Below are 16,869 nucleotides of genomic sequence, written 5' to 3' on the forward strand. Positions count from 1 at the left end.
TGCCCCTCCGCTCCCGTCCCAGGCTCTCTGACTTCCCTCAAGAGTGGAACCCCCGAAAGGGTCTTTTAAGGGTTTACACAACGAAAAGAGAAGGGTGACATCACAAGTCTGTCCTAATAATGATTTACAACTATTAAATTTTCCCACAAGGCCTTTAAAAAATATGCGATCAGGTAGGTTTGTTTTTAATTTGAAATACACATGTAAATACATTTTTCTTTTGGGCCAAATATGAAAACTGACCTGCTAAAAAATCAGTTTTAGATTTTTTATAAAGCAATTAGAACTAGTCGATGAGGGAAGAATCCATTCACAAATTCCCAGTTGTGAAACACAAAGGACAATTCAACGGATCCTAAAAACACAAAAGAAAGTTTTATCTATTAGTTTTATAACTTTGGTTCTCTTTAATATGGCATTATTTTTGTACAAATGAGCTACAACCAAGAGATTTGACTATTTGTTACAGAGTAACTTGTAATTTCAAAATTTGTGCTAGTGAAAACTACTAGCAACTGATGATTTAAAATTAATTAGAAATGTCTTTATAAATTCAATAGCTCCTTATATTGGCTTCCTAATGACACTTAGAAACTGCAAAAGAATTTCACTGACCATAATACTAAATATCACAACCAGCATTCATATTTGTCCAAACATACTTTTGGTGAATTCTTTAAAATAATGTAGAAGCATATACTGATAGATTGGGAATCCAGAAACTAAAGTGTAAAACAATTTTTACTCCATCACTCACTAAATTATTTTCAATCAGATCAGATCAGATCAGATCAGTCGATCAGTCGTGTCCGACTCTTTGTGACCCCATGAATCACAGCACGCCAGGCCTCCCTGTCCATCACCAACTCTCGGAGTTCACTGAGACTCAGGTCCATCGAGTCAGCGATGCCATCCAGCCATCTCTGTCGTCCCCTTCTCCTCTTGCCCCCAATCCCTCCCAGCATCAGAGTCTTTTCCAATGAGTCAACTCTTTGCATGAGGTGGCCAAAGTACTGGAGTTTCAGCTTCAGCATCATTCCTTCCAAAGAAATCCCAGGGCTGATCTCCTTCAGAACAGACTGACAAAAAAGCTAGGAAGGGAGGACTAGAAAAATAATAAAATCAAATAGAAGAATGAAGAAAAAAAGAAAAAAGAAAAATAGAGTAAGGGTAACTGAGTCTTTCTTGATGGTATCAGGCAAAGCCCATCTAGTCCTCAACTTTTGGTTCACACTCCAAGTAATCTTTTCCAGGCTCTGATCTTATCCAGTGTCACCCCACAATAGTGACACCTACACTAGTATTTCTAGTCCACACCTCTTCCTTGAACCCCATGCTCCTTGTCTCACTCATTCACTCTGATATCCTATAGGCACTTAAAATTATGTTCAAAGCTGAGCTCTCAGCTCTTCTCCCACCCCAACTCCGTCCATAACCTTTCTCACCTCCAGGATGCTAAGTCCCTGATGCTTGCAGTTTCTCAGGCCAAAACCTTGGGATTCTACTTGATTCCTCCCTGCTCATGACATAGTAGGTCTATCACCAAGCCTGTTCAGCTCTCCTTTCAAAATCTATCCAGGGTAGACCATTTCTCACTACTTCTACCATGGGCTAAATTGCCATCATACCTCACTTGGATTATTTATTTTTTCATTTTTTGCTGGGCTACATGGCATGCAGCATCCTAGTTCTCTGACCAGGGATCAAACCTATGTCCCCTGCAGTGGAAACATGGAATCTTAACCACTGAACCGCTAGGAAATTCCCTACTTTTGGAGGGGGATGGATTATTTTAATAGCCTAAGTGGGTCTCTTGCCTCACTTCTGTCTACTTAATTCAGTGGCCACAAAGCTCTTTTAAAAACTCTAGATTCAGTTCTGTCAAAATACTTCAATGGCTCCCTACCTCAATGAAAATAAAACTGAAAAGCATGAAATGGGTCAAGGGCCCTACCTGACTTGGCCTCAGCCACCCACTCACCCAGATCCAGCATCACTGCCTCCATGCTGCTACAGGAGCCCCCCAGGATATGGGTGACATGTACATGAGTTGTCAAATCCACATGGAGAACTCCCATTTACTTAAGGTCTGTGCCTTCTCTCAGTGCTAACTTGAAACCTTCAGGCCCTCTCACCATCACTTTTCAACCTTCCTGACTTACACTCTTCTTAGCACTTTTCACAAATGTATTTGTCATCAGTATATCTGTATTTGCTGTTACCCACACTACATCTTAGGCTCTGACAGCAAGGACTCTGCTGCTTTATCTTCAGTGTCTAGAACAGTGCTGAATAGGCACTTCATAAATACTTGCTGAAGGAATAATGAACCATCACAACCCCTCAGAGGTGGGTACTATTACCTCTTCCCCTCCCCAAACACAAAGATAAAGAAGTCAGTCTCAGGCCTGGGGTCTGAAATTGAAAAGGTTTATGGCAAAGCTCCAATACTTCAGCCACCTGATGAGAACAGTCAACTCATTGGAAAAGACCCTGATTCTGGGAAAGACTGAAGGTAAAAGGAAAAGAGGGCAACAGAGGATGAGATGGTTGGACGGCATCACCGACTGAATGGCCATGAAGTTGGGCAAACTCTGGGAAATGGTGAGGGACAGAGACCTGGCATGCTGCAGTCCATGGGATCGCAAAGAGTCGGACACGACTGAGTGAAGGAACAACAATAGGGCAAAGAAAAGATGTAGATACTGGTGTTCTTTAGATTACAGTCCTGGGGCACCCAGAGTCAGTGCCTTCAGGTTTGAAGCGGTGACTGTTCTCAGCTGTTGCTTTGGGTCTGGGCTCCAGGTGCCAGTATGAACCGGACTGCAGAGACAGGTATGGCTTCACGCCCTTCATGGACGCTGTTCAGTGTGGCCACATGGACGTGGCCAGACTGCTCCTCGAAAAGCACAAGATAGAGAAAAAGTTTGGTTCTGTCCCTTCGGTTATTCCTATAAGTTTTAGCCCAGGGGATAAACAGAAAGCATGGTGATTCAGATGGTGGGTTCAGATCTCAACTCTGCCACCTTCCCCGCTATAAGCCTGCTTTACCTCTTTAAGCATCAGTGTTTCCATGTGTAAAACAGACAAGTTTCACTTTTTCACAGGGTTACTGTAAGGATAAAACAATGTAATGTACAGAAAGCAGTTAGCAAAATGTCTTCAGCACCCACAGGCAACCAGCCCCTCACTCCAGGGCTGCAGAGGGAAGCCAATGAGTTCAGGGACACAGACTTTCCCCTCATGGCAAGGGGGTGAGACCCAGGATCTTCTGGCTCCCAGGAAGCATACTGGAAACCCTCAGTGTCAGTTTCCAACCAGAATGGAAGCTGTGTCAGCAGTTTTTCTTTCATTAATCTTTCTGATGCATCATGATATTTTCTACTTACACAGAGAATTCACAAAATTTTGAAAATGTCTTCTGTATCATTTAAAGTCTGTTTCTCATTTACTGACTTCTGTGTTTTAGACAAGTCTCTCAAATCCTGCCCAATTGATTCTATTTTTAAAACCATTTTTGACCAAATCAGGTTAAAGAAAAATGTTCAGACCCAGAATAGACAAAGTCATAGGAATGAATACAAGACTATGAAATCTGTGCAGCTGAAGGAACCAGAGTTTCTATCAGGGGCACCCGGCTCCCCTGTCTGTACTGCTGTGGGTGATGCCCTGAGCTGGGTCGTTCCCCACCCAGCCCTGCACCTGGCCTGCCAATTCAGGTGATGTCCTTCGGCCCTCCTGTTCCTGATGCTTTCAGTTCAATGAGCGATCACTCCCGCCTTCCGGAAGCTGGTTTCCTGTCACCTCCAACAACGTGCTTCCAGGCTTTGCTCTATTTCCTTTCCTGTCTCCATCAGGCCCTGACCTGTACGAGCTTCTGTCCCTGCTCTGTCCTGCACAGCCACGTCTCACCCACTCTCATCCCGCTGCCCCTGAACAATGAGTCCCTCCAGGGTCAGTCCCTCCTGACCCTCTGCTGCTGGCTGTACGTTTTTGCATGGACGTCCTAATCCGGCCCCACATCCAGCTCACTTAAAACCTAGCCTCCCTCTAATATCAAAAATTTAGACTTGGGCCCCAGATCGCGCCTTCATCCTCCCAAGCCCAGACTCCAGGGACACTGAGTGGCTCACCAGCTTTTTGCTCTGTTCCACCATGACTTGCTGCCCCTGGCTATTCTTGCACCAGATGGGCACATGGTTGATCATCAGCTTCTCGTCAGCCGAGGTGAACAAGGCCTCGAGTGTTACACACGAGCGTGGCCCTAATGAAGCCGCCCTTCCCTTCAGCAAGGAGACAGTTGACCATGAAGGGCGTTGACTTGAAGAGATTCAGCTTCTTTCTCAACTGGTATCTGGAAGGCACATCCTGAGGGCACAGGGTGGGCCTTCCTGGCCACGTGGGACTTGTGTCCCCCAGGCCCTGCCCCCGTCTCTCTGATGACACCACCAGGTCCCTGGCAATGGCTCATCCAGGTGAGGAAAAAGGCTTAAAGGGCTGAGTGCTTCCAGGCCACGTGGGACTGGAAAGGGCTCCATTCGGCTTTCCAAAATACACATCTAATAACCCAGGAGACAAAGTGGCTCACAACAGACACCACTCTTCCACAGTGTAGACAGGACTCCAGTAGGCCCCAGGGGGACCTCAAAGCTCCCTGAAACCTTCTTATCCCAGGGGGACCTTGAAGCTCCCTGAAGCCTTCCTATCCCAGGGAACACAACTCAGAGGCCTCAGGAGCCTGGGTCTAGTGCCTCTTAGCCCTGTCCTTTCCCCTCCTGCTTTCAAGGACAGTCTGATCTGAACGCGTCAACCAGGCCATTGGTGCCCGGGACTGCAGACACATCGTCTGACCCGTGCCTAAACTCCAGACACACAAGCCTGCCTCCCTGGGTGACAATGTATCTCTCTGGGGTAAAAGTATAAATCACTAAATCTTTTGTTATATTCCCTGCCTATAAGGGAGATTAGGCACTAAGTTCTCTCCTGTGAAAAGCAGTGACCGGATGTGACGGTGACAGCGGCACCAGGAGCTCGACATGACTGCAGGCCACAGAGTGGAATGTCTTGCAGATGACGTGGCTTGGGGAGATGAGCTCCGGCTACCTGGTGATGTTCTTGTTGAAGGTCACGAGTGGAAATCTGCTCTGAGACCACTTCTCGGCATACGTGACCAGGGTGGAGGTCTTCCTGGTGCCTGGGGATGCCAAGAGGAAGGGGGTCACCTCTGACCAGGAAGACACACTCCCACGGTGCCCTAATCAGGATCTGCCCACGCTCATCTTGCTGCAGCCAGGCACCTGACAGCGGCACGCTCTTAGTACCGATGAGAACTAAATGCCAGGTGGTGAAGGGAGCAGCAGAGTGCAGGCAGAGCCACCTGGGTTGGGGTTGAGGCCCTGGCAGCTCCAACAAGGTGCCCCTTGACCTCCCTGGACTTCAGTCTGCTCCTCAGCTGTGTGCCTGTAACACACAGGGAGGGAAAGCCATGTGAGCAAAGCTCAGACAAAGAATGACCAAGCATTTTAGGAGCCAGGCAACACAACTAGGTGACCCTGGCAGAACACTAGACATTCATCTGGGGATGCATGTGAAGGTGGGAGGCCCTTCTAAGCTTCACCGTACAGAAACCCAGGAGCTCCTGACACTGAACAAGAAAGTCACATGACCGGCCACCCCACAGCCATCCGTGTCTGAGCAGATGTGTTGATAGATAACAGGCCAGATCAACCCCCACCAGATAGGCCATCTGTCCATCCAGGGTGGATGCCCCCTGGAGTAGGAAGAAAAAGCAATTATTCCTTAACAACTGCTTTTTGGATGATTTAATTGCAGCAGTTCAATAATAGATTAAGGTAAAGACACTCCGGCAGGTGGTCGGAAGGGGGACGCAGTGACAAGAAATCTTCCAGGAATGGCAGCCCCTTACCTGCAAACATCATTATTTTCACCACCTGGAGAGGCCCCACTTTGTGTCTTAGGATCAGCTGTTTGTTCATGTGTCAGTTGGATGGTAGTTTTCTTGCTGTAATCATTACAGATTACATTACAGATTACAGATTACATAAAAAGCATTTCACCCAATTTCCCCTTCTGTTGAGCAGTCCCAACAGAGGATGGTCATCTAGCTTTTGAACACTGATCAGTAAGGATAGCTTTACAAGGCAGCCCGCTGTATTGGTAACAACTTGGGTTATTTGGAAGGACCAGAGAAATGAAGGGCTTCATGCTGACACACAGTGAGTTAAGGAGAAGCTGGAAATAGTCCTCTGTGTTCTGCCCCCGTCTTCTCTTACAGAAGAGAAATTAGGGAAAGAGCAAGAAATTGAAAAGATCAGGTGATAAACTACCAAAATGAGGCTGGGGTTGCTCCTGGCTTCCAAGACAACATTTAAGAACCCCTGATGATGGATTCTACACGACGGGGGCAGAAAGCCCTTCATTTCCCTGGTCCTTCCAAATAACCCAAGTTGTTACCAGGACAGCGGGCTGCCTTGTAAAGCTATCCTTACTGATCAGTGTTCAAAAGCTAGATGACCATCCTCTGTTGGGACTGCTCAACAGAAGGGGAAATTGGGTGAAATGCTTTTTAAAATTCCTTCCAAATTAAAGAATCGGTGGCCTTTTATTTCTCTAAGGGACCAATGACAAAGATTAAGGCTTCAAAGCAGAGATTGAAGGAAGATTTTGAAAATAAACCTAAAATAACTTTTAGCCAAACTTGACCACCAAGACACAGTCTTCCAAAGAGAAAAGGTGACACCTCCCCAGCCCTCCCTACAGACTCTTCACGTACAGCAGGGGCAGTGTAGAGGTCAGACAGGTGTTGGCACACGCAGGCCTCTGCCTCGGCGAGGAGGGGGTGCTCCATCAGACTCCACAACGCCCACCCAGGGTCCACACTCAGGGAGCACTTAGTTGTGGCTGTGTAGCTGTAAGACATTCACAGCAGCGTCCGTGGTAAAGATGATCCATTAAATGCTGATATCTCAGAAAGGACTTCAGAAACCAACTTCCTCCTAGGAGACGGTGACTTATCAGATGAGGTTCAGCACATACAGGTCCGACTCCTCTATGCCATAGCTCAGCAGGATGCCGTGCACCCTGCTGATGGCTTGCTCTTCATTCATCAGGTATTGGCGACACAACTTTTTCCAAGGAATGAACGAGATAGTTTAAGAAATCCAAAAGAGCATGGAGGCAATGGCTATTAGAGCACAGATCAAGCTGCAAACATACAGACAGTTGTTTAAAAAACAACTAGTCTAGTTGTTTAAAAAACAACTAGAGCCCACAACTCAAAAGCTGAAGGAAAGGGCAGAAACATTACACAAATTTTAGTTGGAAACTAGGAAAGGGGAGGGTTCATTTTTGGTTTCAACACCAACTTGTTACAGAATCTATGAAGAGCTAGTACTTCAATTTTCCTATCTGAAACAGTGTCCAGTTCCTGTTGGGACACTAATGACTCAGTTTCAAAAAGGATTAAACAACATGAGAGCTATGGCTATAATCAGATCAGTCGCTCAGTCGTGTCCGACTCTTTGTGACCCCATGAATTGCAGCACGCCAGGCCTCCCTGTCCATCCCCAACTCCCGGAGTTCACTGAGACTCACGTCCATTGAGTCAGTGATGCCATCCAGCCATCTCATCCTCTGTCGTCCCCTTCTCCTCCTGCCCCCAATCCCTCCCAGCATCAGAGTCTTTTCCAATGAGTCAGCTCTTCGCATGAGGTGGCCAAAGTACTGGAGTTTCAGCTTTAGCATCATTCCTTCCAAAGAAATCCCAGGGCTGATCTCCTTCAGAATGGACTGGTTGGATCTCCTTGCAGTCCCAGGGACTCTCAAGAGTCTTCTCCAACACCACAGTTCAAAAGCATCAATTCTTCAGCACTCAGCCTTCTTCACAGTCCAACTCTCACATCCATACATGACCACAGGAAAAACCATAGCCTTGACTAGACGAACCTTTGTTGGCAAATTAATGTCTCTGCTTTTGAACATGCTATCTAGGTTGGTCATACCTTTCCTTCCAAGGAGCAAGCGTCTTTTAATTTCATGGCTGCAGTCACCATCTGTAGTGATTTTGGAGCCCAGAAAAATATAGTCTGACACTGTTTCCACTGTTTCCCCATCTATTTCCCATGAAGTGGTGGGACCGGATGCCATGATCTTCGTTTTCTGAATGTTGAGCTTTAAGCCAACTTGTTCACTCTCCACTTTCACTTTCATCAAGAGGCTTTTTAGTTCCTCTTCACTTTCTGCCATAAGGGTGGTGTCATCTGCATATCTGAGGTTATTGATATTTCTCCTGGCAATCTTGATTCCAGCTTGTGTTTCTTCCAGTCCAGCGTTTCTCATGATGTACTCTGCATATAAGTTAAATAAACAGGGTGACAATATACAGCCTTGATGAACTCCTTTTCCTATTTGGAACCAGTCTGTTGTTCCATGTCCAGTTCTAACTGTTGCTTCCTGACCTGCATACAGATTTCTCAAGAGGCAGGTCAGGTGGTCTGGTATTCCCATCTCTTTCAGAAGTTTCCACAGTTTATTGTGATCCACACAGTCAAAGGCTTTGGCATAGTCAATAAAGCAGAAATAGATAGCATTAAACAAAACACACTTTAAGTCAAAAATTTTAGAAGAGACAAAGAAGAAGATTATAAAATGATATAAGGATCAATTCACCAAGAAGATCTACCAATTATAAATATGCACATACCAAATAGCAGAGCTCCTAAATCTAGGAAGCAAACAATGACAGAACTGAAGAGAGAAACAGACAACAGGATAACAGGAGACTTCAATACTCCACTTTCAAGAATGGATAGAACAACACTAGATCAACTGGACCTAACAGACATATAATGAACACTCCACCCAACAATATATAATCTTTGCGAGTACACACAGAACATTCTCCAGGACAGATCACATGCAAGGCCACGAAAGAAATCTTAACACATTTTAAAACACTGAAATTATAGAAAGTAAGTTTTTCAATCACTAACAATGAAACAAGAAATCAGTAGTGGAAAGAAAACTGGAAAACTCACAAATATGTGAAAATTAAAAACAAAAACATTTTTTAAAGCAACCAATGAGTCAAAAGGAAATCACAAAGAAATTAGAAAATACCTTGAGACAAATAACACAGATACCAAAATGTATGGGATGAAATGCAAGCAATGCTAACAGTTAATAGCTATAAACACTTACATTAAAAAATAAGAAAGATCACAGGGACTTCCCTGGTGGTCCAGTGGCTAAGACTCCCAAGCTTTCAATGAAGGGGGCCAAGGTTCAATCCCTGGTCAGGGAACTATATCCTATGTGCTGCAACTAAGACCCTGTGCAGCCAAATCATAAATAAATAAACTTATTTTTAAAAAATAAGAAAGATCACACATCAGCAAGCTAACTTTACACCTAAAAGAACTAGAAAAAGAACAAACTAAACCCAAAGCTAGCAGAAGGGAGGAAATAATAAAGACTATCGAGCAGAAATAAATGAAATAGAGAATTTAAAAATATGGGGGAAAATTAATAAAACTAAGAGTTTTCTTTTTTTAAAACAAAGTTGACAACTCTTAGATATATCATGGAAAAAGGGAAGATCTGAATAACTAAAATCAGAAATGAAAAGGAAACGTTACAACTGATGTCACAGAAATAAGAAGGGTTGTAAGAATACTTCAAATAACTGCAGGTCAATCAAATGGATAACCTAGAAGAAATGAATAAATCCTTAGGAACACACAATCTACCAAGACTGAATCATGGAGATACAGAAAATCTGAACAGACCAATAATGAGTAAGGAGATTGAATCAGTCATTAAAAGCCTACCAAAAAGGAACAGTCCAGAAACATATTGCTTCACTGAAAAAGTCTACTGAACATTTAAAGAATATCAATCCCCCTCAAACTCTTCAAAAAAAAACTGAAGAGGAGGGAACACTTCCAGACTTATTCTGAGGCCAGCATAACCTTATACTGAAGCCAGACAAAGACACCACAAGAAATAAAATCAGAGCTGTGACAAGGTCACTGAAAGTAACTCCATCATGTCATTGCCAGCGATGATAAAGAGTGCTGTTCTAACATTTCAGGAGGTAAAGATAAGCTGAGATATGTTCCCAAAATCTTCTCAAGCAGAGTGGAGGGAACCCTCACACATCCCCCTTCCCATCAGAGATCTCAATTAAGTGGGTAGATTTACTGACCCAAAACAAAGTTCACAACTAAAAACAGAACAATATTTCTCTGAAGGTAGGAGACAAGACCCCCAAGCAAAGAATGGAGCAACCGCGATGTGAAATTTCCTCCAAAATGTGTTGGTTTTGGAAGAGAAATGTACTGAGCCTTGACATACCCATCTTGCCCTCAATCTCTAAGGTTTTAAACTTCAATACATTTGAAGAATGGGTTAAATTCTCCACCTCTGGCTTATTGCCAATGGCTGGTCTAAGGGACATACAAGTTAAGCAGAACATTCTCACAACCTTCAGGTTCCTGGAGACCCGAGCCTGGTAAGTATAATGACAAAGGGAAGAACAAGCTGTGGGCTAATGGTACTGGGAAATCCTTTCTGAGAGCACGGGGCTGCCCCCTGTGTCATCCTCAGAAGGTACCCCTGAGACTACACACAACATTCATTCAGTAATCACCTCCTATTAATATATGTGAAATACTGGGCCTCCCAGGTGGTCTGCCTGCCAGTGCAGGAGACAGAAGAGATGTGGGTTTGATCCCTGGGTGGGCAAGATCCCCTGGTGGAGGGCATGGTAACCCACTCCAGTATTCTTGCCTGGAGAATCCCATGAATAGAGGAGCCTGGCAAGCTATAGTCCTTAGGGTCGCAAAGAGTCAGACAGGACTGAAGCAACTTAACAACAAAATATCGTGAGATCCAATGGAGAATGCACAAACAGGACAACCAGCCCTCCAGCCATGCTCTAATAGCTCAAATGAAGGAGGAAGGCTCTCTCAAAGTCGTTCAGTCGTGTCGACTCTTTGAGATCCCATGGACTACACAGTCCGTGGAATTCTCCAGGCCAGAATACTGGAGTGGGTAGCCATTTCCTTCTCCAGGGGATCTTCCCAACCCAGGGATCGAACCCAGGTCTCCCATATTGCAGGCAGATTCTTTACCAGCTGAGCCACAAGGGAAGCCCAAGAATACTAGAATGGGTAGCCTATCCCTTCTCCAGGGGATCTTCCCAACCCAGGGGTCGAGCCGGGGTCTCCTGCATTGCAGGCAGATTCTTTACCAACTGAGCTATGAGGGAAGCCCACAGAGGTATAAATCGCTATAGCGGCACAAGGAAGAGAGACAAGGTGACGTCCGTGGGATGGGGCAGAGGAGTTACTCTGGGACTGGAGGCTGGAAGAGGTGAGGCGTCCACGGAGACAAGAGGGGGCCCTTTGGGCTGGTTGGACGTGGGGTGCAGATCAGACCAAGCTAAGGAAGGTATCACACGGTCGACAGCCGGGAGGCAGCACATCGTTTGCTGTGGACAGAATACAGGGATGGACGGAAAGAATAAACACGCTGAGACGCGCACAAAAAGGTCTCAGATGCTTCCAGGGGTTGGGATCTGATTCTGGAGGACAACGGGACACGAACATTTCTGAGGAAATATTTTCTGAGGGAAATTTCTGAGGAAAGGCCACCGTTAGGAGCACGCGTTAAGCGAGGCGACGCCAGGCACTTTTAGAGAGAACTTCAGAGAACAAGGAGCGCGCTCCCTACCAGCGGATCACTGACGACCCTCCTCCAGAGGGGCACACACGCTCAGGTTCCGGGAGAGGGCTTCCACCAGCAGGAAGGCAAAGATGTGAGCGAGCTGCGGGTGCGGCTCAGGGCAGGGCCCCAAGGAGCCCTCAGGGAGAGATAGGAACGACGTCTGGACCAATGTCCTCCACCTCCTGGTCGGGAGCTCCAGGATGCGCGCAGCGCCGACGCACGCCGTCCTCCGGCCGCGCTTCCCCGGGCCGTGGGCACAACATGCGTCCCCGAGAAGAGCAAGCCCCCGAGGAGTCCGCCGACCGCCTTCACCAGCTCCGCCTCCGCCGCCACCGCCGCAGCCGCCCGGAGAAGAGCCCGCGGGCGACACTGATGGAACGCATCCCTGGCAAACCATAGCGCGCATTCGGAGGGGGCTCGCTGACGGACTCCAGCGGCCAATCGAAATGCGCATCCTTACTCTCCCCCACCCCGCTAGCGGCCCTCGTCCAATCCGAGCTTCCGCTAGCGCGGAAGAGGCGAGCAGAAACTTTCCCAGCGTTCCTCGAGGCTCTGGGACCCGCGGAGGGGCCGCGGCCCGCGCGGGTGGGCGGGGGTCGAGGTTGTGGGCGGGGTTTCCTTGGGGGCGTGGACGTGGGCGGGGACGCGCGGGTCCCACCCCGTCCAGGCGGGGCAGGAGCCGCGTCTGACTCCGGCCTTAGGCGCCAGTCCAGATGGTTCGCCCCAAAAGAAACCACCGCGGGCGGCGGCGTTAGCGGCGGCTTGCGGGGCGCGTGGTCAGCCAGAGACCTGAGGGTCTGGGGGCTGGGTGCATCCGGAAGAGGGTCCCCAGGGGCCAGACGGTCCCGGGGCAGGATCTCGAAGGCGGGCCCCGGCGGAGGCGGGGCGGGCCCAGAGGAGGGTCCTGGGCGGTCCCCGGCGGGCCCGAGCCCCCGGCCATGGCCGCGCCCGCCGATCCGCGGCGTCTGTGCCGGCTGGTGCAGGACGGCCGGCTGTGCACCCTGCGCGAGGAGTTGCAGGCGGCGGGGCACGCGGGCTGCGCGGGGCCGGCCGGGGACACCCTCCTGCACTGCGCCGCCCGCCACGGCCGCCGGGACGTCTTGGCCTATCTGGTCGAGGCCTGGGATCTGGACATCGAAGCCGCCAACCGGGACTACAAGCGGCCTCTGCACGAGGCTGCCTCCATGGGCCACCGGAACTGCGTGCGGTACCTGCTGGGCCGGGGGGCCGCGGTCGACTGCCTGAAGAAGGCCGACTGGTAAGTGGTGGGCCTTGCAGAGGGCCCCCACCCCTCCCCGCTGATGGCAGATTCCCACTCTTGGTCGGCCTCCACTCCGTACCCGGTCAGCCTTCCCCTACAGAGCAAAGCATCGTTGCTGCCCTTGTGAAGTTAATTGTTGCAGCCTCCTTCTCTAGACTGCCTCCCCTGATAGAGCAGAGAGCAGTAAGGAGCATGCTCAGATAGAATAGACTCAAACTACGACTTGCTTGTGGGTACTGCGTGTTGCATGGGCCCCAGACGGGATGTTCTGCAAACATCTAGCTAAATGATTACTGCACCCATGACACTTTTTAACTTTCCGTTTTGAAATTCCTAGTTATAGCTTCTCAGAAATTTCCAAAGACAAGTGGGAAGTCCCATACACCTTCCCCCAGTCTTGCCCCAAAGTTAACATCTTACAGGGGGAGTACAGTAATAAAAAGAAGAAGCCGACATTGCTACAATCAGGACACTTACTCAGATTTCACAGTTATACAGGTGAGCACAGGTAAGTGTGTGGGTTGCTCTGTGTGGTTTATCACATGACCACCTCCACAGGCACAGTGCTCACCTTTAGTCCATCAGTTCAGTTCAGTCGCTCAGTTGTGTCTGACTCTTTGGGACCCCATGGACTGCCGCACACCAGGCTTCCCTGTACGTCACCAATTCCCAGAGCTTGCTCAAACTCACGTCCATTGAGTCGGTGATGCCATCCAACCATCTCATCCTCTGTCGTCCCCTTCTCTTCCTACCTTCAATCTTTCCCAGCATCAGGGTCTTTTCCAATGAGTCAGTTCTTTGCATCAGGTGGCCTAAGTATTGGAGTTTGAGCTTCAGAATCAGTTCTTCCAATGAATATTCAGAACTGATTTCCTTTGGGATTGACTGGTTTGATCTTGTAGTCCAAGGGATTCTCAAGAGTTCTCCAACACCACACCTGTAACCATCACACGAAGCAATTGCAGTCTGTTAATAGATCCACATGGTTTTCAGTCCTCACTATGTCTGTCTACTCACTTAGAGGTTTGAACACCTGAAGGTTCATAACATAATGAAGTTCCTGAATGAATCCGTAAGGAATCCCTGATCTTATATAAAAAAGAATTGCATCAGACAGCCATATAGCTTAATAATGTGCATCTTGCCCACTGGCATGGGGGAATAGGCCTCCTTATGTTTTGAGGTTTGCGCTGCTCCAAAATCACTGCAGATAGTGACTGCAGCCATGAAATTAAAAGACACTTACTCCTTGGAAGAAAAGCTATGACCAACCTAGATAGCATATTGAAAAGCAGAGACATTACTTTGCCAACAAAAGTCCGTCTAGTCAAGGCTATGGTTTTTCCAGTGGTCATGTATGGATGTGAGAGTTGGACTGTGAAGAAAGCCAAAGAATTGATGCTTTTGAACTGTGGTGTTGGAGAAGACTCTTGAGAGTCCCTTGGACTGCAAGGAGATCCAACCAGTCCATTCTGAAGGAGATCGGCCCTGGGATTTCTTTGGAAGGAATGATGCTAAAGCTGAAACTCCAGTACCTTGGCCACCTCATGTGAAGAGTTGACTCATTGGAAAAGACTCTGATGCTGGGAGGGACTGGGGCAGGAGGAGAAGGGGAAGACAGGATGAGATGGCTGGATAGCATCCCTGACTTGATGGACGTGAGTCTGAGTGAACTCCGGGAGCTGGTGATGGACAGGGAGGCCTGGCGTGCTGCAATTCATGGGGTTGCAAAGAGTCGGACACGACTGAGCGACTGAACTGAACTGAAGCACAAGACATTTTCTTCTGCTGCTAGTAAGTTGGTCTAAAGATAATGGAGGCACATTACCTCTTCTAAAACAGTTCTGTGGATAAAGAATAGCAAGGAGAGATAAGAAAGCCTTCCTCACCAATCAATGCAAAGAAATAGAAGAAAATGATAGAATGGGAAAGACTAGAGATCTCTGAACTGAACTGAACTGTGGATAAAGAAACAGCCTCCCAAAACAACCATCACAAGGGCAAGTTTCATTTGATTGTGGGCTTAGGAAGTGCAGTTACAGAGAGACATTTTTGACTGTTCTCACCTTGCTGGCTTTCGCAAGTCCCTTCTTCCCTGGAGTCATTCCCTCTGCGAAGCCCCTTCTTGAAGATTCCAGCCTTCATTCACCCAGGTTTCTCCCTCTTGATTTTTAATTCACTCTCATTACTACATTACCAGAAATAAAAAACCGAAACATTTTAAATATAGCAGTGTATACATGACCATCTCAAATGCCCTAGCTGTCCCAATAAGGACGTACTGTATAGCACAGGGAACTTTGCTCCATGTTATATGGCAGCCTGGATGGGAGCAGGGGTTTGGGGAAGATTGGGTCCATGTATATGTATGGCTGAGTCTCTTCACTATTCACCTAAAACTATCACAGCGTTGTTAATAAGCTGTACCCAATACAAAATAAAAAATTTTAAAAATGAAAACAAGATTGTCGATGACTAAGTAATACCATGGCAGTCTCAGGACAAATCCTGGCTGAGACCCATCTAGTTGTGTTGAGGTCCGGCTGCGCCAGACCCTGGGGATAGGAGGTAACCAGGGTATACCCTGCTTTCCAGGGGTCGTGGGCATGAGAGGGTTCCCAGGTCACTCAGGGAATACCCTGCCAGTCCAGATGATGCAAGAGACACAGGTTTGATCCCTGGGTCGGGAAGATCCCCCAGAGGAGTTCATGGCAACCCACTCCAGTATTCTTGCCCAGGAGATCCCACGGTCAGAGGAGCCTGGTGGGCTACGAGTTGGACATGACTGACTGAGCATGTGCACACGCAGGAGCAGATGGGAAGCAGAAGCACTGAATCACTTTAGTGGGAGGAGAGTAGTTGACAGTGATGTAGTTCAATCTCCCCAGTTGTGGGCACACATCAGGTCAGGAACTTACCGTAATAAACCGCTGTTCCACCTGCTCTACCAGTGTAGGCTCCTTTCAGCAAGGCACTGTGTCGAGTGCTCCTTTTTCCTTTTATTTATTTATTTTTAAAATATTTATTTGGCCCTGCTTGTGTGTGCATACTCAGTCTCTCAGTCTTGTCCGACTCTGCAATACCATGGACTGTAGCCCCCCAGGCTCCTCTGTCCATGGGATTCTCTAAGCAAGAATCCTGCCATTTCCTTCTCCATCAAATGCTCTTTTTAAAGTTGTTTCACCACAGTTTGATAAAGGGTTACTGATTGAAGTGAATGGGATGATCTAGCAAAGTGCCTCTTTTGCAGATATTCAGCACAAACTTTGGTGGATTCTGTCCCAGTTCAATGCTATACGAAAAACTAGTTTAGAAGCATCTTTGCCTCCTCTGTGTTTCCCACTTATAAGGGCACCCATATCACAGTCATTTTTCCTGGTTATTTCTCCCAGCTTCCTCACGGCAGGCAGGAAAGTTACCAGCCAAAGCTGTTTGCCTGCTTCCCTGACCCCCTGAGTCCTTCAGGTCTTCTGTCTCCTCCATGGGTGTGCGTTTTTCTGAAGCCCTGGTCCCGGGCTTCCAGGATCTCAGCTGCTGTTCCACCTGACAGCTTGTCCCATCGGCCTTAGGACTCCTCTGATGATGGCCTGCACGAGGAGAAACCTCGAGGTGATCCGGGATCTCGTGGAGCACGGTGCCAATCCGCTCCTGAAGAACAAAGATGGCTGGAACAGTTTTCACATCGCCAGCCGTGAGGGCGACCCTCTGATCCTCCAGTACCTGCTTGCGGTTTGCCCCTCTGCCTGGAGGACAGAAAGCAAGATCGGGAGGACCCCACTGCACACAGCAGGTGTGGTCCAGACCTGCGGGATGCCCCCCACGGTGAGGGTGGTACAGGGGAAGTAGGGGGCAGGGAACAC

At 47.9% G+C, this 16,869-nt stretch overlaps 1 protein-coding gene and 1 long non-coding RNA gene across 16 annotated transcripts in view; one reads left to right on the forward strand and one right to left on the reverse strand.

Moving 5' to 3' along the window:
- Nucleotides 1-76: 76 nt before the first annotated feature.
- Nucleotides 77-12,155, reverse strand: LOC138990404 (uncharacterized). 7 transcript variants are annotated; one of them, XR_011466491.1, is made up of 5 exons: nucleotides 11,755-12,155; nucleotides 6,794-8,366; nucleotides 5,927-6,022; nucleotides 5,298-5,460; nucleotides 78-5,194 (listed from the first exon to the last, which is right to left on the reverse strand). It is a non-coding gene; the product is annotated as an uncharacterized lncRNA (long non-coding RNA). The 7 variants fall into 7 exon arrangements; XR_011466494.1 differs by having other exon boundaries at nucleotides 78-1,105; nucleotides 4,134-5,194; nucleotides 5,298-6,022; XR_011466493.1 differs by having other exon boundaries at nucleotides 78-3,112; nucleotides 4,134-5,194; nucleotides 5,298-6,022.
- Nucleotides 12,156-12,424: 269 nt separating this feature from the next.
- Nucleotides 12,425-16,869, forward strand: part of ANKRD16 (ankyrin repeat domain 16) — a 35,129-nt gene continuing 30,684 nt past the window's right edge. For 5 of the 9 annotated variants that reach the window (XM_070381200.1, XM_070381198.1, XM_070381199.1 and 2 more), the window contains exons 1-2: nucleotides 12,427-13,006; nucleotides 16,579-16,799. In XM_070381200.1, the coding sequence (XP_070237301.1) occupies nucleotides 12,687-13,006; nucleotides 16,579-16,799 (541 nt within the window). In that variant the 5' untranslated portion in view covers nucleotides 12,427-12,686. Of the gene's footprint in view, nucleotides 13,007-16,578; nucleotides 16,832-16,869 lie in introns of all 9 variants that reach the window. The other 4 variants (XM_070381197.1, XM_005900957.2, XM_070381201.1 and 1 more) reach the window with 3 other exon arrangements.

Source organism: Bos mutus, chromosome 13 (assembly GCF_027580195.1).
Source record: "Bos mutus isolate GX-2022 chromosome 13, NWIPB_WYAK_1.1, whole genome shotgun sequence".
Taxonomy (NCBI): domain Eukaryota; kingdom Metazoa; phylum Chordata; class Mammalia; order Artiodactyla; family Bovidae; genus Bos; species Bos mutus.